The sequence below is a fragment of the Salmo salar genome, chromosome 16 (genome assembly GCF_965601325.2).
Source record: "Salmo salar chromosome 16, fSalSal1, whole genome shotgun sequence".
NCBI classification, from domain to species: domain Eukaryota; kingdom Metazoa; phylum Chordata; class Actinopteri; order Salmoniformes; family Salmonidae; genus Salmo; species Salmo salar.
Window position 1 is genome coordinate 46,585,589 of NC_138306.1, and position 21,912 is coordinate 46,607,500.

The window sequence follows — 21,912 nt, forward strand, 5'->3', positions numbered from 1 at the left end:
CAAGAAAGTACAGGCTCATTCGTATAATCGTACATACTAATATTGATGTAGCAACAGCAAACTGTCTTTAGCCTGCTTAAATACCCCATACGTCGTACACAAAAATGTTGCTCTATGCCATATGAACAGCTGTGTGTGTGTGTGTGTGTGTGTGTGTGTGTGTGTGGAGAAGTACAAAAGATGGTTAAAAGGCATCAGTTTCACAATATTGTTTAATTACAGTCCCTGCCAGTAAAGAATCACTGTTGCACATCAGTTACATTTACTTCAAACTTCCAGTTCTCCCCTCCTCAAAGAAACAAAACAAAAGCAATTGTATTATACAAAAATGCAATCCCATTTTCACACAGTGAATTCTTTAACAAAGAAAAATGGTATAAGACCTACATCCAAATTGGAGATATCTCATTCTAAACATTCCTTAAGGGAGTATAATATAAAAACAATGTTGAAGTTAAACTTGTACCTTAATTTAAGCAAACTCTTACAAGAAAACTTGGGTAGTAGTAATCAAAAGCAATTACATTTCCCAAAGTTAGAAAATATGTTTTAAAAAAAATGAGAAAAAAATGAGAGAAAAAAAAAAATACAAGAACAGCCCATCTTATTACAAGGAATTCAATTTGAGTGCAAGCAATGAGTGTGTTCAGCGTGAACAAGAAAACAATCTGAAATGAAGCGGTCTCTCCCATTGGGACATGGCCGCTCACATGGAAATCAATTCCCTGTCAGGGTGGTTTAATATGTCATATTAGGTCATCCTATGTTACTTATTTTTTAACTCATCATATGATTGCTAAAAAGGACAACTAAGCCCAAAGTAAACAATTCCACAGTATTTAGTCAAATGAATCACTGAACAAGACATTTCCTGGACAAGAATGTGACATTCTTGGCAAAGAATTCAGAAGTTACTCATGTCTTGGTGTATGGCTATCCTACTGTCAAGTGTTACTGTGTTTACCCAATACTTGTCTTAAATGATCATATATCTCTCTCTCTCTCACACACACACACGCGCACACACACGCGCACACACACACACTTTAAATTAGAAAGTATAAATTAAGACTATTGTGATCTCTACACAACTTCCAAAACATTCCTTTTAGAAGGGTCTTTTTTTATTTAACTTGTCAAGTCAGTTAAGAAAAATTATTATTTACAATGACGGCCTAAATAAACCCTAACAATGCTGAGCCAATTGTGCGCCACCCTATGGGACTGCCAATCATGGCCGGTTGTGACACAGCCCGGGATCGAACCAGGGTCTGTAGTGACGCCTCTAGCAATGCGATACAGTGCCTTAGACTGCTGCGACACTCGGTAGCCCCTCCGTAGGATCGAAAAGCCCCTCGGAAAAGACAGAATTCTGTCATCAAATTCTGGCGAGCCTAACACCATCTAAAACACAGACCAAACAATGCTACGTGACAGCCAAAACATGCCAAACAATTTCCCTGGGTTTCTATTTAACAGACACCAAATGGCTATGTAAACAAATAGGCAAGTTTCCCCGGTATCAATGGATCTTTAATATTAGCGCGTCACAGTTTTACAATTGTAAAACTCGTAAAGACGTTAGTGCTGCAAGACTTCCGGGAAACTCACCCCTCCAGAGAATCTGGCACTGAACTCCTTTGTCTCAGAAAGGATAAGCGGTTCCTCGGCTCTGCAATGGAAATCAGCCGATTGACTCATGTTTCCAGGGCTGATTCGTAGAGACCATTTAATATAAATGCTGACTCCTGAAGGAGTTTAATTAACAGTTGCAAGTTGATGTAGTGTATAGACAAACCTACATGTATGCATGTTAAACTTTGAAATAGTCAATAGCCTGCTGGAAGGCAGGTCACATTTCTTAAGCTTCAATCAATAATCAACAATAGAGCGACTGAGACCAGACAGTATTCAAAAGATAGCAGTGATGGTATAGAGCGAAGAGAACTCCAACGCAGATACTATGCAAAGGATCACATTTACTAAGCAGTTGTGAATTTTGCCCTTATTTTTTCTAATTAAATGAATACTTCAAAAACTTTACAAGGACATATTCAAACATGCATGTTTAAGTTTCAATATTATATTAATTTGAAAAAAAGGTTAAAATGTTGCACCAGCGCAAATACTTCATTATGAAAATATAATTGAGCAACAGACGGTGCTTTAAACAGCTCAATTCAAAATGGTTCCCTCAATGATGGGCCAAGATCATAATACCGTACCTCTGCAAAAATAAAGATACAAAATTGTGAAAATGTATGCAAACGATGTAATTTGACAAACCCAGAAAAGTAGTTAATTAACTCTTAAGTTATCTTTCCCAGTGCGTCAATGGTAGTTCCTTCCTCTTCATACAAGGAAAATGCAAAATTTTGATCGCTGTCCTTACAAACCACAGCATGTTAAGAAGTAGTCTAACACGCTGACTACACCGGGCACGCGCGTGGGTCCGCTTGGGCCATCATGCGCGTGTTGATTTTGTCCATCCACACCAGATGCCATCAGGACACACAGTTTGAAATATCAAAACTCTGAACAAACTATATTAATTTGGGGACAGGTCGAAACATGAAATATTCATGGACATTTAACTAGCTAGCTTGCTGTTGCTAGCTAATTTGTCCTGGGATATAAACATTGGGTTGTTATTTTACCTGAAAATGCACAAGGTCCTTTGTTTCTGGATCTTTGTAGAATCTTGACCCATTGAGTCACAAAATGTTGTGTTCTCTACTCCAACATTTAATCCACAGATAAAAGGAGAAACTAATATTTTCTAGTAAACTCTCCTCCAGTAGTAGTCTCCTGTGGACTTTATTTGTCAACTGGCAACCAACTTTAAGGTACATTACCACCACCAACTGGAGTGTGTACCTCAGTTCATCTATGTGTAAATGTATTTTGCAACGCAAGCAGTGTGGTCAGCAGGCAAAATAAATGTACACATACATGTTAATGATTTAATCTAAACTGCTCGCAGGTGTCTGCGTAGCCAGGTGTTCAAATAGAACTTGGTTCTATTTGACGCTTGACGGGCTGCAAGTCCTGTTTCTCCCATCTCCTCATTGGTTTTCAGGAGAATATACCCAAGTGGGTGATTGAAAGCTGGACTGGAGGTCCACACTCCAGTTGGTGGAAGATTAGCACCTTAAAGTTGGTTGCCAACCGCCATATGAAGTCCACAGAAGAAGAGATTACTAGAAACTAAGTTTCACCTTTTATCTGTGGATTAATTGTCGGACTAGAGAACACACGATTTTGTGCGACTCAAAATGGGTCAAAATTCTTCAAAAGATCCTGGGGAAAAAAATAGAACCTTGTGCATTTCAGGTAAAATAACAACCCATTGTTTATCCTGTTGTGGATAGAGGGCAGTATTTTCACGGCCGGATAAAAAAACGTACCCGATTTAATCTGGTTACTACTCTTGCCCAGAAACTAGAATATGCATATAATTAGTAGATTTGGATAGAAAACACTAAAGTTTCTAAAACTGTTTGAATTGTGTCTGTGATTATAACAGAACTCATATGGCAGGCAAAAACCTGAGAAGTTTCCAAGCAGGAAGTGGCCTGTCTGACAATTTGTAGTCCTTCTGTTGCATCTCTATCGAAATTACAGCATCTGAGCTGTTACGTGACACTTTCTAAGGCTTCCATTGGCTCTCTAAAGCCTTCAGAAACCGGATTGAGGCATCTCCTGTCTCTGGGCAGATAACAGCAGCACAGTTTGTCAGTGGTCTGCCTGGTGACAGAGAGACTGGAGATGCGCGTTCACGAGACCTCGCCATTTTTTTCTTTCCCTCTTTGAATGAATACAACATTGTCCGGTTGGAATATTATCGCTATTTTATGAGAGAAATAGCATAAAAATTGATTTTAAACAGCGTTTGACATGCTTCTAAGTACGGTAATGGAACATTTTGAAATTTTTTGTCACGAAATGTGCTCGCGCGTTACCCTTTGGATAGTGACCTGAACGCACGAACAAAACTGAGGTATTTGGATATAACTATGGATTATTTGGAACCAAAACAACATTTGTTGTTGAAGTAGAAGTCCTGGGAGTGCATTCTGACGAAGAACAGCAAAGGTAATACAATTTTTCTAATAGTAATTCTGAGTTTAGTGAGCCCCAAACTTGGCGGGTGTCTGAATAGCTAGCCTGTGATGGCTGAGCTATGTACTCAGAATATTGCAAAATCTGCTTTCGCCGAAAAGCTATTTTAAAATCTGACATAGCGATTGCATAAAGGAGTTCTGTATCTATAATTCTTAAAATAATTATGTATTTTGTCAACGTTTATCATGAGAAATTTAGTAAATTCACCGGAAGTTTTCAGTGGGTAGGCTAGTTCTGAACATCACATGCTAATGTAAAAAGCTGGATTTTGATATATGAACTTGATTGAACAAAACATGCATGTATTGTATAACATAATGTCCTAGGAGTGTCATCTGATGAAGATCATCAAAAGGTTAGTGCTGCATTTAGCTGTGGTTTGGGTTTTTGTGACATATGCTTGCTTGGAAAATGGCTGTGTGATTATTTTTGGCTGGGTACTCTCCTGACAATCTAATGTTTTGCTTTCGCTGTAAAGCCTTTTTGAAATCGGACAATGTGGTTGGATTAACGAGAGTCATCTTTCAAATGGTGTAAAATAGTCATATGTTTGAGAAATTGAAGTTATAGCATTTAAAGGTTTTTGTATTTCGCGCCACGCTCTACCATTGGATATTTGGCGAGGCGTTCCGCTAGCGGAACGTCTGTCCTCAACAGGTTAAATTCCAGGACAAATTAGCTAGCAACAGCAAGCTAGCTCAATGTCCATGAATGTTTCATGCATTTCACCCTTTCCCCAAATTAATCTAGTTTGTTTTGATGTTTCAACCTCTGTGTCTGGATCAGGCCTGGTGTGGATATACAAAACCAACATACGCAAGCAGACGCACGCACCCAGTGTAGTCAGCATGTCACCCATGAAGCATGGCAATATAAAAAATTTCAAAAAACTGGTGAGAGGTGAACCTTCAGCAAATTTGGTCTCTACAATGCATCACAGCAAAGCTGTTATAGCCAATCATTACGATTGCTTAAATGTGAAGTGCCTTCCCAAGCAACAGCAACAAAAAACAATAACAGTATAATTATAAATCAAAAATGTTACACAGCAATTATATGTTTAAAACCGGTCCAACCTAAATCTGTGCTTTTAAAGATCATAGGATGCCTCGAGAGACCAGTATGTGTGTCTACAAAATAGTAACATACATTTATTCAGTTATTTGCCTCAAAAAATGTATCAAGAACATACAATACCGTTGAAAAGTTTGTGGTCACTTAGAAAAATGTCCTTGTTTTCCATGAAAACATACATGAAATTATTTGCAAAATGAATAGGAAATATAGTCAAGACGTTGACAAGGTTATAAATAATGATTAATTGAAATAATTGTGTCCTTCAAACTTTGCTTTCGTCAAATAATTCTCCATTTGCAGCCCTTTGGCATTCTAGTTGTCAATTTGTTGGGGTGAAATCTCTTCAGATTACCTCATGCTTCCTGAAGCACCTCCCACAAGTTGGATTGGCTTGATGGGCACTTCTTACATACCATACGGTCAAGCTGCTCCCACAACAGCTCAATAGGGTTGAGTTCCGGTGACTGTGCTGGCCCCTCCATTATAGACAGAATACCAGCTGACTGATTCTTCCCTAAATAGTTCTTGCATAGTTTGGAGCTGTGCTTTAGGTCATTGTCCTGTTGTAGGAGGAAATTGTCTCCAATTAAGCGCCGTCTACAGGGTATGGCATGGCGTTGCAAAAGGGAGTGATAGCCTTCCTTCAAGATCCCTTTTACCCTGTACAAATCTCCCACTTTACCACCACCAAAGCACCCCCAGACCATCACATTGCCTCCACCATGCTTGACAGATTGTGTCAAGCACTCCTCCAGCATCTTTTCATTTTTTCTGCGTCTCACGAATGTTGTTCTTTGTGATCCGAACATCTCAAACTTTGATTTGTCTGTCCATAACACTTTTTTTCCAATCTTCCTCTGTCCAGTGTCTGTTCTTTTGCCCAGCTTAATCTTTTCTTTTTTATTGGCCAGTCTGAGATATGCCTTTTTCTTTGCAACTCTGCCTAGAAGGCCAGCATCCTGGAGAGGCCTCTTCACTGTTGACGTTGAGAGTGATGTTTTGCGGGTACAATTTAATGAAGCTGCCAGTTGAGGATTTGTGAGGCGTCTGTTTCTCAAACGAGACACTAATGTACTTGTCCTCTTGCTCAGTTGTGCACCGGGGCCTCCCACTTCTCTTTCTATTCTGGTTAGAGCCAGTTTGTAATGTTCTGTGAAGGGAGTAGTACACAGTGTTGTACGAGATCGTCAATATCTTGGCAATTTCTCACATGGAATAGCCTTCATTTCTCAGAACAAGAATAGACTGACAAGTTTCAGAAGAAAGGTCTTCATTTCTGGCCATTTTGAGCCTGTAATCGAACCCACAAATGCTGATGCTCCAGATACTCAACTAGTCTAAAGAAGGCCAGTTTTATTGCTTCTTTAAATCAGAACAACAGTTTTCGGCTGGCAAAACAAAATTGCAAAAGGGTTTTCTAATGATCAATTAGCCTTTTAAAATGATCAACTTTGATTAGCTAACACAACGTGCCATTGGAACACAGGAGTGATGGTTGCTGATGATGGGCTTCTGTATACCTATGTAGATATTCCATAAAAAAATCTGCCATTTCCAGCTACAATAGTCATTTACAACATTAACAATGTCTACACTGCATTTCTGATCAATTTGAAGTTATTTTAATGGGGAAAAAAGTGTTTATCTTTCAAAAACAAGGACATTTAAGTGATCCCAAACTTTTGAACGGTAGTGTACATGGGTCTAATCTCAGACACCCCAATTCCTCAACACTGAGTCAAGTCACGGTAAATCTGTACGTTGACCCATCTCACTAAATTGGTAAATTAGCATCCCTTGCCTAGCTGCTAACACCCCGACAACTCTCAACCAAATCCTGAGGACTTTGATTTTCTCTGTAAAAGGTCTGCATACCTTCAAGACAAAAGTGTGCATTATTAACCCACATTCGGAAAGGCAATGACTGAGCCTTTTATAGGGAGACATGTTGTATTGATGACACTTTATGGAGGAACATGTTTCATTATAAAAAGGCTCAGTCATGTTGTATTGATGACGCTGATGGATGTACATGAGTAAGGAGACATGTTGTATTGATGACGCTGATGGAGGAACATTTGTCCAAATACATTGGCCTGCTCGCCTCCCTATCTCTGAGGAAGCACAGTTCCCGCTCAGCCCAGTCAAAACTGTTCGCTGCTCTGGCACCCCAATGGTGGAACAAGCTCCCTCACGACGCCAGGACAGCGGAGTCAATCACCACCTTCCGGAGACACCTGAAACCCCACCTCTTTAAGGAATACCTAGGATAGGATAAAGTAATCCTTCTAACCCCCCCTTAAAAGATTTAGATGCACTATTGTAAAGTGGTTGTTCCACTGGATATCGTAAGGTGAATCCACCAATTTGTAAGTCGCTCTGGATAAGAGCGTCTGCTAAATGACTTAAATGTAAATGTAGAGCTATCTGAAACTGAACCGTAAGCATTACCTGAAGTTCAGTCCCAAATGCGATTGTTGTAGTTGATTTTACCATATGGTTTGACAGATTTATTGATAGAGTCATTTGACCTCTGGAACAACACTGCTCTTCAGATAACCAACATGAAGTTCCTGACAGGAAGTCAGGGCTGTCAAAGCCACAGAGATCAAACAAATATCATATATGGAAGTTCTTTCCGTATGGAAAGCAAGTCATGTGACCTTATGATAACACCAATGGTCGTCACTTCCCCAGACAAAAATATTTTTGGGCTATGTATGCACACAGCATAGTTGACTGCAGTTCTGTTCAGCCCCAGAACTACAGGTGCTTTTGCACAATGATACATAGATTTTATTTTCCTATGAAGTGCTCTAAAACTACTACAAACAACTACCATCATTTAGCCATCGCGATGGCTACACTACAACGCAATTCATTCCCCACTACATGATACAGAGGTGACTAAAGCGAGATAACTTCTGTAATCACAAACATGCATGATGCCATGCCAATTAAGGGACTGTGTCCTCATGTCCTTAACTCTGTCACGATTAATAAGGAGGGTTGAAGGACCATTGGTTATGATTAGCATGAAGAGTAACGCAAATTGCATTGAGTAGCCAACATTGTCCTCTTGTTAACAGTCATTTTCCATAATATTGCTAGAATGCTATCCAATGCTCTGACATGAGTGCAGACAAAGCATTGGGACAAACTGGGGAGAACTCAAAAAAAGGCAGCAACTTTTGAGGACTAATGGACATTTCAATGTCATGTGCACAGAAGGCAGAGAACTTCTATAGGACACGAATTGACTTAATAAGTCAGTGTCATTGTCTGGCTTTGAAAATACAGTATAATGTGTATATACACATACAGTATAATGTGTATATACTCTAATGTGCATATACTGTACAAATACAGTACAGTATAATGTGTATATAGTCTATACATATACAGTGTAAGCCGTTTCATATTTGAAATAAAATCTAAAAAAGTGAGATGTAACTATAAAAAAAAAAACACACGTATAACATATTTAAATATTTCCATAAAGACAAAGACTAGATTTAAAACAAGTTTGACTAATCCAGTTGGATATATTTTGAATTCAAATGGAATATCCCAGCCACCATTTCACAATATGACACCTTTGAATACATTCTGTGAATTAATCTTACCAAGAAGGAAAGTAAGCTTGTAGTACTTAATTTCATAGTTCGCATGCATCTGGGAATAACAATTTGCATCTGTGTGAGGGATGGCGATAATTTAAGCACATAAAAAATGTAAAAGTAATGCAGATAATGCAACTGCAGCACTTAATTTGTTCATATTTGGGAAAAAGCACTTATTTGGTGTCGTCAAAATGCCTTTCCTAGTCTCCTCCCACCCTGTGTGGTGGTGCAGTGGTTGTCTCCAGTGATGCTAACTGCTTTGCTAACTGTAGCTCTGCCTTAGCCCAGTTCAGTGGCCTGTCACCTCCTATGCATCAACCCCCCCCATCTACAAATGATTAAAGCCTTCTCCAGGAACGCATCACAAACCCTTTTACTAGAGCAACTTCTTGGAAGTTAAAATATATTAAAACTAGACAAATGTCTGCTGCTGAAAAAGGTGCTCAGAGGAGTGGAGATGAGGAACTGAAAAAGGAATTTCACCTTTCCTGTAATTTGCGGTGTTACGGGTATGTTGACAGCATACCGGGTGTCACAATTGTGGGAGTGAACATGTCGTAACTTTACAGAAAAAGAAAAAATAATTTTACAGTAGATTGATGTATAAAAACAGAGTGGCTGTTTGAACCTTGCTCTGTACAACATGGCCAACACTATTAGGACCTTAGGGAGCAACCATGGCCATCTTGAACTACACGTTCTTAAAACAGAATGTGGTTTTAAGTTTGACCTTTTAATGTTATAACCATCCTCAGGATGCAAATACTGTACATTTAATAAATACATATACTCAGTACAAACCATCCTTAAAGCTATGAAAGTGCAAACATGTTTTGTAGATCAAGGTCTCAAATTCCAGCCATGGGTCATGTCTGGCTTCGTTCCTGTTTCCTTTACTCCATATACCCAGTACCTCTGACCACCCCATCAACAGGCAGACGTATGCTTGACCCATGTTGTGATTCCCTCCCACCTAGTCCATCACTGCATTTAAATTACACCCAAAACACGACAGCTTGAATGCCAAGCCTAAATGTATATATCCTTTTCCTCATCAGCCCCATACCAAAGCATGGATGGTAGAGGCTGAAGTAAATATCCTGAAGGTGGTGGTAGTGGTGAGGGGAGATGCCAAAAGAGGGTCAGGCCACTGAAGTGGACACAAGGGAGCCTTTGCTTCTTGTTAAAATGTATCTGATAGTTTCATCTAAATCTCAAAACTGCCCAGTTGAAAGGCGTTCTCTACCTTCAAGAGGCCAGTGTCATCTTCAATATGTATTATCTTGGATATGCGCAAACTTATTCACAGCTGGTTGCCAACCAGTATTGTTTCTATGTGGTGGAGATATTTTGATAAGGTGTAAATGTCCTCCTTCAGAGAACCAAGAGTCAAACTTATCGAAACCCCAAAAGAATTATAATACAAAAAAAATGGTCTGCGAATAACATTGCAGCTTAGAAACAAGAACTTACAATTAATTCCAAACACAAAGTCCGCATTTCAGGACCTGCATATATGCTAAGCACAAATATTGCTGTAGCGATGCTACAAAAAAAAAAAAAAACAATGTGCACATTGTGAAGCTAACAACAGATGTAATTAATGTCAATGCAGTTATGGTGGCCTTATCTATTTGAAACCAAGGAACTGGTCTCATTGTTATATTATTCTTCTAATCATTATTGGGTTTGAGTTCATGGAGCATAAATCTAAACATCTGGTTTCCAAAGCAGGTTGAGATTTTATATGAAAAAAAAAACATTCATTCACAGAACAAAAAAAAAAACTTTACAAAAATTAAATTCAGGGCAGATACTGCTTAGTTGTAGACAGACTAAAGTTGCAAGTGTGCAAATTTGTGTTGTATCAAATGAAGCGCTGTTGTTTATGATGGCACTACATCCACATTTGCAAATCAGTGGCTTTTTCAGTTACTTAGATACTCCGAGCCCTTCTACCACAAATCCCTCATTGTAAGAAACCTAGAACGGTCTCTTGCCATTTTAAGCAGGAGAGAGATGGCGCCTCTCTCCACACATTTTGTAATCAAGTTAAAATTCTCTTAGTGGCGTCAATCAGATTTTGAAAATGTGGATGTAGGTAGGGTATACCAGACAGTTTGGAGGACCTGGTTGTGTGTCTCAAAATGACAGTGGAACGGTTCTAACGGTCAGAGGATGAGGGGTTTCCTAAGGCTCTATGTGGTTGACTGATTGGTTAGTTGTAGCTGTGGTGGTAATACCAGACTCCAGTTGTGTGGCTAGGAGCACAGGTGGACCATGCCGTTGGTCTTTCGGTCAGTGCCCCCAGTGATGGGGAGGTCTGCAGACAGGCTGAGGGACGAGGTCTTGCTGGTAAGGCAGGACAAACCACCGCTGGCCACACTGCCGTCCTGCAGCACACCACTGGGACCGTTACAGCCCTCACTGCAGAGAATGAAAGGTCAGAGAGAGATAGGAAGAAACAATGAATCAAACATTTCATATTATTCTACATACATTTTTTTTAATCTTCATGAATTACGTAATGACTTTTTAGTTAAGCCATTGAGAACAGTGCAAGTAGCATCACACTGGTGGTACCGACAGTGAATTCATCATTGTTTCGTTGATCACAAGAGAAGTTTTGGTGAAAAGTAGATCGCACTTTTTTTCAAGCATTCCTTCTATTGTTTTTTCTGGTCATTTTTGCAACCATATACACCCAAACGTATGTGGACACCCCCTTCAAGTTAGTGGATTCGGCTAGTTCAGCCACACCCGTTGTCGACAGTTGTATAAAATCGAGCACACTGCCATACAATCTCCATAGACAAACACTGGCAGTAGAATGGCATTACTGAAGAGCTCAGTGACTTTCAACGTGGCACCGTCATAGGATGTCACCTTTCCAAAAAGTCAGTTTGTCAAATGTCTGCCCTAATAGAGCTGCACCAGTCAACTGTAAGTGCTGTTATTGTGAAGTGGAAACGTCTAGGAGCAACAACAGCTGAGCCGCGAAGTGAAAGGCCACACAAGCTCACAGAACGGGACCGCCGAGTGCTGAAGCGTGTAAAACTGGTCTTCCCTCGGTTGCAACACTCACTACCGAGTTCCATACTGCCTCTGGAAGCAACGTCAGCACAAGAACTGTTCGGCGGGAGCTTCATGAAATGGGTTTCCATGGCCGAGCAGCCGCGCACAAGCCTAAGATCGCCATGTGCAATGCTGGAGTGGTATAAACCTCTGCTCCATTGGAAGCTTCTGTACTTCCAACTTTGTGGCAACAGTTTGGGGAAGGTCCTTTCCAGTTTCAGCATGACAACGCCCCTGTGCACAAAGCGAGGTCCATACTGAAATGGTTTGTCGAGATCGGTGTGGAAGAACTTGACTGGCCTGGACAGAGCCCTGACCTCAACCCCATCGAACACCTTTGGGATGAATTGGAACGCCGACTGCGAGTCAGACCTAATCGCCCAACATCAGTGCCCAACCTCACTAATTCTCTTGTGGCTGAATGGAAGCAAGTTCCCCCACAATGTTCCAACATCTAGTGGAAAGCCTTCCCAGAAGAGTGGAGGCTGTTATAGCAGCGGGGGGGAAGGGGGGGGGGGGGCAACTCCATACTAATGCCCATGATTTTGGAATGTTCGACCAGCAGGTGTCCATATAAACTCAGCAACAACAACAAAAAAGTCCTCTCACTGTCAACTGTGTTTATTTTCAGCAAACAAAAGTAACAGTCAGTATGTGGTGTGGCCACCAGCTGCATTAACTACAGAGCATCTCCTCCTCATGGACTGCACCACATTTGCCAGTTCTTGCTGTGAGATGTTACCCCACACTTCCACCAAGGCACCAGCAAGTTCCCTGCTGGAGGGTCATGTCAGGATGAGCCTGCAGGAAGGGTACCACATGAGGCAGGAGGATGTCTTCCCTGTAACGCACAGTGTTGAGATTGCCTGCAATGACAACAAGCTCAGTCCGATGATGCTGTGACACACCACCCCAGACCATGACGAACCCTCCACCTCCAAGTCGATCCCGCTCCAGAGTACAGGCCTCGGTGTAACGCTCATTCCTTCGACGATAAACGCAAATCTGACCATCACCTCTGGTGAGACAAAAGCGCGACTTGTCAGTGAAGAGCACTTTTTGCCAGTCCTGTCTGGTCCAGTGACGGTGGGTGTGTGCCCATGGGCGACGTTGTTCCCGGTGATGTCTGGTGAGGACCTGCCTTACAACAGACCTACAAGCCCTCAGTCCAGCTTCTCTCAGCCCATTAAGGACAGTCTGAGCACTGATGGAGGGATTGTGCGTTCCAGGTGTAACTCGGGCAGTTGTTGTTGCCATCCTGTACCTGTCCCACATGTGTGATGTGCGGATGTACCGATCCTGTGCAGGTGTTACACGTGGTCTGCCACTGCGAGGACGATCAGCTGTCTGTCCTGTCTCCCTGTAGCGCCGTCTTAGGCGTCTCACAGTACGGACATTGCAATTTATTGCCCTGGCCACATCTGCAGTCCTCATGCCTCCTTGCAACATGCCTAAGGCACGTTCACGCAGATAGCAGGGACCCTGGGCGTCTTTCTTTTGGTGTTTTTCAGAGTCAGTAGAAAGGCCTCTTTAGTGTCCTAAGTTTTCATAACTGTGACCTTAATTGCCTACCGTCTGTAAGCTGTTAGTGTCTTAACGACCGTTCCACAGGTTCATGTTCATTAATTGCTTAAGGTTCATTGAACAAGCATTGAAACAGTGTTTAAACCCTTTACAATGAAGATCTGTGAAGTTATTTGGATTTTTACCAATTATCTTTTTGAAAAACAGGGTCCTGAAAAAGGGCCGTTTCTTTTCTTGCCTTGTTTACTTTTGGTAATGTAGTGTATTTTACAGCATCAAATGGCAGTAGTTTGTAACTTCTTATATTTAAAAAGTCATTTCAAAACAATGTGAGAAAATGTGGGTAATTTCTAAGACAGCATTTCTTATCTTAAATATTTTGTTTTTAAGGGAGATTCTGGAGCAAACTTAACGGTTCCTTATGGCACAGCAGTTGAGATGAACAAACTACTCTTGCTGTGTGCCATTTACCTGAGGACCAACGAGTGCTCCGCTCTCTGCCCGTTCTCAGTGGGCTTCAGCTTATACGCCCCACTCCCATCATGACTCACAAGGTGCTCCTGCAAGGGGACAATGGCACCACAATAGTGACTGGGAGACAAAGCTTGTACGTTTGAGAGTGTACATCAATATTGTCTCAGAAGAAAAGCTTTCAAGCTGCACTTGTTGGGCTCGGTTGTGTTTCACTCTTTCATGTTTTATAAGTGGGATAGCAGTAGCAGTGACATTAGCCCAGGGCTCCTTCAGCCCTGCTCCTGTTCACATTGCCGTTTTAGAGATCAAAGCAGGCTGTGTGGGTGTGTGCGCGCGCATGCATGCATGCATGCGTATATATATATATATATTTATTTCTCCCTCTCCATTTGTCCATCTCCGTCTCTCTCACCAGGGCTATCTGGCGGGTCCTCTTGCCGATCTCCCGCTCCACATGGTGGAGCTCCAGGCTCAGCTGTTGGCTGGAGACGCTCCCCGACGACCACTCCACCGGGCTGGGATGGTCCGCCTGGGCAGTCTGCTTGTTGATCTGCTGATTGACCTGCTGGAGCTCCATCGTCAGCTGCTCCCTCTCCTTGACTGGCCGTTCACTGAGGTGGGCCTGAGGGGGCTGGCTGTACCCGGCAGCACCCCACCCTGCAGGGGGACAACAAGAGCCAGTCAGACTCTGCGAAATGCAGCAAACAGAGCAAAACCCAAAAGGTGTACGAGTTCTCCCTGTACCTGTTGCAGCGCCGTGTTTGGGGCCATTGGTCCCCTGTGAGAGGGTCATGGCCTGCCCCGGGCCGGCAGACAAGTAGCCCGTCTTGGGGGTGCGGGAGATCACCCCGAAGCGTGACACGGTGGGCAGAGAGCCAAAGGGGATGATAGGGTCGTCGTCTCTGGCCTCGGCAGCCCTGCGCCTGCCTTCCACACCTTTCCCCTCAGCGTTCTACAACCCCCATAGAGGCCACAACCAGTGGAAATAGTTATATAATGTTGCATAGAGAAACTACCAGACCCACTCCAGTCAAAACTGTAGTTGAAAGAGTATTTGTTGAGTTTAACTGTGTTCTCAATAAATCTCAGCACTTCTATTGGCTTCCGGTGACCTTTGATTAGTACATAAGGTGCAAGTAACCTTTAATCAGTCAAGGTGTAAAAGGAAAAAAAAAAACTATAGAATAGTTAACATCTGTCAAAGAAAAAAAAAATACAGATGTTTGACCTATTGCAAGACAATGAGCTTTGGAAGATGTTTTGAGCTTTAGATATCAGATTTGGTACATTAAAAAGCAGTCAAGCTTTACAAACAAACAGGACATTGAATGGGATTAGATAATGATTAATGACACTCACCATCCTCTCCATACTGTCTCTGGACTTGCCCTCCTTACTGCCAATGTAGGAGCTGATAGTGTCACATGACCAAGGAGAGTACTGGCTAGCGTAGTCTGGCTCACGGTACTTTGAAAACGCTTGTGAGTTCTCCAAGTACTGCTGTTGCTGTGACACAAACACAGTATTTTTAAATCAACCTATTCTTTGAAGTAACTAACTGCAGTGACAGCACCTGGGGCTACCACTGAATATAACCACAGACACCAGCTGAGAGTTCCCTCTTACCTCCTGTGTGTAGTTGGACTCGTAGTGGTGTGGCAGTGTAGGCGAGGGGGCGAAGGGTGGGGGAGTGACCTGCTTCCCGTCTTCTAGCTGGGCCATGATCTCCTGGCGTCGGCGGTGCAAGTAGTCCAGACTGGGAGTGGGCTGGGGTCGGCTGTAAGACTCCTGTACAACAGGACATGTGGACACCTTTACTGTAGCACACTTTTGCAGTGATGGAAATACATTTTTGAAGTGGATTTATCCTGAACGCTTATTGTGATTAGCTGAATAAGGTATTTACTCAATCTGAGTAAGGCTGATGACAGAACTACTAAAATGTAATTGCATAAGTGGCATAGTAATGTATACTGTCCTTTAGACGAGCCTCGTACTGCAGACCTGTTCTTACCCTGGGGGTGTAGGGCCTCATGTGGCTGGGGTGGGGGCCAGAGGGGTGGTAACCCTCAGGAAGGTATCTTTCTCTGGAGGCCTCGTCCACAGGCATGGAGGAGGGGTCCTCCCGGTGGGGATAGGACTGTGGTGGTGGAGGGGGGTAGGCGGGGTGTCGACGGCCGTCATAATGCGGGGGAGGCGCATACCCATGGGGGTTGGCGTTGGAGAAGTGGGAACTTGAGGGCTGAGGGGGACACTGGCGCTCCTGGGGGTAGGTGCCGGGGTAGGGGGGCAAGGCCGGATCGTTGGTGGGAGGGGGGTTCCGGACGTAGCGAGGCTGGGGTGGGTACTGAGAGGGCTGGTAGGGGTAGGGGGGGTTACCTGACAGGACACAGAATAGTGACAACATGATTGGTGTTAGATAAGCACAATGAAACCACACGACTAGGAGATTTCCAGTCAAATTGCTCCCAGAGAGAAACAGTTTTTAAATCAGCTGATGAGTCATAGCCTCAAGATACATAGATGCATACAAAAAAAATAGGAAAATCACAGAACAAAAGTATAGTTTGTGCTGCCTTACCTGGGGCGTTCTGGGAGGCCTCATACTGCAGGGCTGATGGAGGTGCCCTGGGCTCAGGGGGGTAGAAGAGTTCTCCCTGCTGAGGGGGGTACATGGAGGGCCTCCTGGGCATCTGCTTGTGCATGGCCAGGTGGTCCACTGCCATCCTGGGGTGGGCCATGGCCCGATTGGGCACAGGGTCTAGTCTGAGAAAGACAAAGGACTTGTGAGTAGATGGACATACAGAGCATCTGTCATATATATATATATATACAGATGCTCTGTATGTCCATCTACTCACAAGTCTGGAGGAGAGCTGGGGGCACTGAGGCTTCCCTGGGACTGGGGCTTCCGCATCGAGGGGTCGGCGCCGCGGGAGATGAGCTGGGGCAGGGCGGAGCCTGTGACCGACGCCACCATGCCATTCGTCAAGCCCTTGTGTGCCAGCCCCTCCAGCATCCCCACCTCCTCGGGCAATAGGCCAACCTCATTCAGCTGCGTCAGGGATAGGCTGAGGGGCCGGCGGGCAGCCAGCCGCTTGTTCATCTTACGGTACCTTCAGAAAGAAGGAGAAAGACATGGTTAGTGAAAGAGGTTTCAACACCTGTGTCTGGCCTAATGATTGCTGTCACACTAGCAGTGCTGAATTGAACTTTCCACCAAACATCAATACATAATTTACCATTAAGTACAATTTGGATTCTGCCCAATGATCCCCCATTGGGAGTGTCTCAGGGTGGAGCGTTGTACTCACTTCTCTAGCTCGTCCTGAGAGTGAGCGAAGGTGCAGCTGGTTCCTCGAGGACAGCCCCCCTTCTGCTTCATGTCCCGACACATGTACGTCTTGTATTTACTGTGCTGGGGTGGCTGGGGAGGGGGACACCACAGGCCACGTTAAAATTGACAAGCCAAAATATGTTGTTATCGTTACTGTTATGGTCATAAACCCACAGACTACCAGACTGCCATTACTAGTATCATTCCAGAATCAAACATGGGTCGTATTCATCAGGCAGCAAAATGACGTTTCATGCCCTAATGAACACGACCCTGGCATTACCTATAATTTCAGACCTGTTCTATAGATTTAGATCTTATTTCGAGGTATGCGTTTCTAGATTCAGACCTGTTGTGGGTCGCTCCCCTTCTTGCTGTGGTTCTGGATGAAGTCCACCAGGCCGTGTACCACAGTCTTCACTGCCACCAAGCCCGTGTCCAGCAGCTCCCACGTGGGGGGAGGGGAGTCTAAGACAAGGTATTTTTCAGTTAGATGCGTTATGCCTGGAAGAGCACTGGGGACAGGGTCTAACAGGCACTGTGAATGTACGGCACAGTGTTGCTTACATTTAAAAACACATTTCAATTTGGCTTTCTTTTACTGATCTGAAAAGGTATACAACTTACTCCACATTTTTAAAGTGAGAGTGTTGATGGCTTCTCACACTGCTGAGCCGAATCAAGCTAAACAAAGCTGTACTGAGCTAACAAAATAGAGCCAGCACAGTTCGGTCCGGGTCGGCACGATACTGTAAAAAGGGTAGTGGTGTGATGTAAAATGGAGCAACCTGGACTTGGGTCGATGTTGGCTAGCAGCTCCAGGTGTGGTCGCAGGCGGTTCAGGTTGGCCGGGTCACCTGTCCTCTGCAGGGCGATGGTCAGCTCCTGAACACTCTGAGCAAACGACGCTGGCGTCTGCAACTGACACACACACAAAATCACTGTTCAATTTACAGCAACACCACTACGGCTAGGCCAACAGTCATGTTATAGCAAAATGTGGTCCATCACATAAAAACACAAAATTCCCACACACCTTGTCGATGATGGACTGCATGTGGGACTTGTGCGACTGGTCCCCGTAGAGCAGGGAAGACCACTGGTCAGGGGCGATGCGGAGGCCCCCCTCCATTGCGATCTGGACGATCTGGGAGTCGTGTTCGCGCCGCAGTGCCTCGTACGTCCAGAAGTCCTCCTTCAACTGCATCAGGGACGAGTCCTCATCACGTTTGGTCACCTGAATACACGGGATGACAGACAGGACAAAATCAGGGCAGATACATCTGGGTTGTGCTTATTAGACTGACTACACGGATTGGAAGAAAATGTACTGAAAGGGACTGGGAGGAGGGTCTACCTCCCATTTAGATTTTCTGTTGAAAAATGTTTTAAAACCTTTTCAGTTGCATGCCCTAATGCAGTAGGCTCTAAAGGAGCTGCACCGCATGGCCTATGCTGGTCTTAGAATCATGTAATAATAATTAACAATTTGGTGGGTTCTTATTTGTTCATTAATAAGCATGTGTGAAATGAAAATGTTTCTTTTTTGCATATCCCAACTCTCCCCGAGACACCGTCAGTCAGATCACGGCCATGTCTATGTTTGTATGGGTGTACAGTACCAGTCAAAAGTTTGGACACACGTACTCATTCCAGGGTTTCTTTATTGTTACTATTTTCTACATTGTAGAATAATAGTGAAGCCATCAAAACTATGAAAAAACACATGGTATCATGTAGTAACCAAAGAAGTGTTAAACAAATCAAAATATATTTTATATTTGAGATTCTTCAAAGTGGCCACCCTTTGCCTTGACAGCTTTGCATACTCTTGGCATTCTCTCAACCAGCTTCATGAGGTAGTCACATGGAATGCAATTCAATTAACAGGTGTGCCTTCGTAAAAGTTGATTTGTGGAATTTCTTTCCTTCTTAATGCGTTTGAGCCAATCAGTTGTGTTGTGACAAGGTTGGGGGGTATACAGAAGATGGTCTTTTACCAAATAAGGCTAAGTCCATATTATGGCAAGAACAGCTCAAATAAGCAAAGACAAATGACAGTACATCATTACTTTAAGACAAAGGTCAGTCAATGCGGAAAATGTCAAGGACTTTGAACTGGCTCTCATGAAGACCACCACAGGAATGGAAGACCCAGAGTTACTTCTGCCCCAGAGGATAAGTTCATTAGAGTTACCAGCCTCAGAAATTGCAGCCCAAATAAATGCTTCAGACACATCAACATCAACTGTTCAGAGGAGACTGTGTCGATCAGGTCTTCATGGTCGAATTTCTGCAAAGAAACCACTACTAAAAAGGACACCAATAAGAAGAAGAGACTTGCTTGGGCCAAGAAACAATGGACATTAGACCAGTGGAAATCTGTCCTTTGGTCTGACAAGTCCAAATTTTAGATTTACTAAATACTTTGAAGTACTACTTAAGTCGTTTTTTGGAGTTGCTTTACTTTTTATATTTTTGGCAACTTTTACTTCACTACATTCCTAAAGAAAATAATGTCCTTTTTACTCCATACATTTTTCCTAAGTACTCGTTACATTTTGACAGGAAAATGGTCTAATTCACACACTTATCAAGAGAACATCCCTGGTCATCCTACTGCCTCTGACCTGGCAGACTCACTAAACACAAATGCTTCGTTTGTAAATGAGTGTTGTATTGTGCCCCTGACTATCTGTAAAAATAAAAAAAGATGGTGTGGTCTGGTTTGCTTAATATAAGGAATTTGAAATGATTTATACTTAAGTATATTTAAAACCAAACACTTTTAGACTTTTACCTAAGTAGTATTTTACTGTGACTTTCACACATTTTATATTAAGGCATCTTTACTTTTACTCAAGTATGACAATTGAGTACTTTTCACACCACCGTTTGTAGGTCGTGTCAGACCTACCTTGAAGCAGGAGGCCCTGTAGAGGAGCTGCACCACGTGGCCTATGCTGGTCTTGGAGGCCTGTGGGAAGCGTGGCTCTAACCTCTGAACCACAAACAGCACCAGGACCTTCCTGGATAGAGCGGAGCCGTCCTCCAGAGCCAAAAGCACTAGCTTCAGAGCCTCCTCCTGCATCGCTACAACAGACAGCACAACATATGCTTAACATTTTTCCTCAGATTACATTCATTGACATGTAATTTGGGCCCAGACTTTATATTTTATGTTCAAATAAAATTTGCCTAATTTGCATAAATACATTGGGTGTATTTGCATATATAAAACTTAACATAACGGGGTGGGACAGGGCTCCAACCACCAAAAACTTGCTCTGTCAACACCTACCTGCAGTCAAATGCGCTGTTGCATAAAACAAGTGTCAATAGCAGGTTACTCTCAGATTAAAAATCAACATGCTCGGCTCTAGATTATATATAAAAGGTGTACCCACACACACACACACACACACACACACACACACAGACACACACACACTTTACATTACAGTTGAGATAAGACATATCACTATAATCCGAGTGTTCATTTTCAGAAGTTTCTTTCATTTCAGAGCATCTAATTTGTAAGCATTTCAACTATTAATTCTAATTTTTTGTGGAATTGAAAAAAATATAACACCTATCAAAATTAAGTTATCCTATTTCTTGTGATGTATGTGTAGAGACAATGCTGTAAAGACAAAACCGAAAGACAATGTATTCCTTTGATCCCTGTTCATCCATTACTGGGGTGTGTATGACAAGTCATTACAAACATTTCAGTGGTCGTAACATTAACGGGGGAAAAAGAACAGGCAGAAGCACGAATATGAAAGAGTCACAGGAGTAAAATGAAAGCAAATCAATCCAACGAGATTTAAGTGACAAATGGATTTTGCACCCCTCAAAACACAGAAAAAATATGGCTGAGAAAGACAGAAGTTCAGGGGCACTTCGCTATTGTATACGTGTTACCTGGGCCGAGAAACTGGCAGCCCCTTGCCCTGACTGCAGCCCACAGGTTGGAGGAGAGCTGCTGGGGGTTCTGGTGCTGCAGAATGAGCTCAGTGACGGTGCGCTCCCCCAGGGACCTGGCCGCCCGCGTGGCCCTCACCCGGCCTTCCTCCTCCACCAGCTGACAGTGCACCAGGGTCACCAGCTTCCTCTGCATGGGCCGACTCAGAGAACTCTGGGCGCTGCTGGTGCTCAACCCCACACCTGGAGGAGAGGAGAGGATGAAGTGTGAGAGAGGCTTATTCATAGCAACTTACAACCAGTGTGAACATTAAGGAGGAAATTGTGGAACAGCAAAACACGAGTATCAAAGCAAATGGATGTGGAGGAGATGAAAAGGAAAGATGAGAGAGAGAAAGCAAGATTCAAGATATGAGAGAGAGAGAGAACCATTCAAGATATGAGAGAGAGAGAGATAACCATTCAAGATATGAGAGAGAGAGAGAGAGAGAACCATTCAAGATATGAGAGAGAGAGAGAGAGAGAGAGAGAACCATTCAAGATATGAGAGCGAGAGAGAGAGAACCATTCAAGATATGAGAGAGAGAGAGAGAGAGAGATATAACCATTCAAGATATGAGAGAGAGAGAGAGAGAGAGAGAACCATTCAAGATATGAGAGCGAGAGAGAGAGAACCATTCAAGATATGAGAGAGAGAGAGAGAGAGAGAACCATTCAAGATATGAGAGAGAGAGAGAGAGAGAGAACCAT

At 43.1% G+C, this 21,912-nt stretch overlaps 1 protein-coding gene across 3 annotated transcripts in view; it reads right to left on the reverse strand.

The window, feature by feature from the left end:
• Positions 1-194: 194 nt before the first annotated feature.
• The window catches only part of LOC106573951 (roquin-1), an 81,928-nt gene continuing 60,210 nt past the window's right edge, over positions 195-21,912 (reverse strand). The window contains exons 4-18 of one of the 3 annotated variants that reach the window (XM_014149430.3): positions 21,163-21,405; positions 20,153-20,328; positions 18,272-18,472; positions 18,024-18,156; positions 17,585-17,703; positions 17,213-17,325; positions 16,760-17,014; positions 16,480-16,664; positions 15,913-16,277; positions 15,525-15,686; positions 15,258-15,404; positions 14,643-14,850; positions 14,311-14,555; positions 13,896-13,984; positions 195-11,252 (exon numbers count right to left, since the gene is read on the reverse strand). In XM_014149430.3, the coding sequence (XP_014004905.2) occupies positions 11,087-11,252; positions 13,896-13,984; positions 14,311-14,555; positions 14,643-14,850; positions 15,258-15,404; positions 15,525-15,686; positions 15,913-16,277; positions 16,480-16,664; positions 16,760-17,014; positions 17,213-17,325; positions 17,585-17,703; positions 18,024-18,156; positions 18,272-18,472; positions 20,153-20,328; positions 21,163-21,405 (2,807 nt within the window). In that variant the 3' untranslated portion in view covers positions 195-11,086. Of the gene's footprint in view, positions 11,253-13,895; positions 13,985-14,310; positions 14,851-15,257; positions 15,405-15,524; positions 15,687-15,912; positions 16,278-16,479; positions 16,665-16,759; positions 17,015-17,212; positions 17,326-17,584; positions 17,704-18,023; positions 18,157-18,271; positions 18,473-20,152; positions 20,329-21,162; positions 21,406-21,912 lie in introns of all 3 variants that reach the window. The other 2 variants (XM_045697315.2, XM_014149432.3) reach the window with 2 other exon arrangements.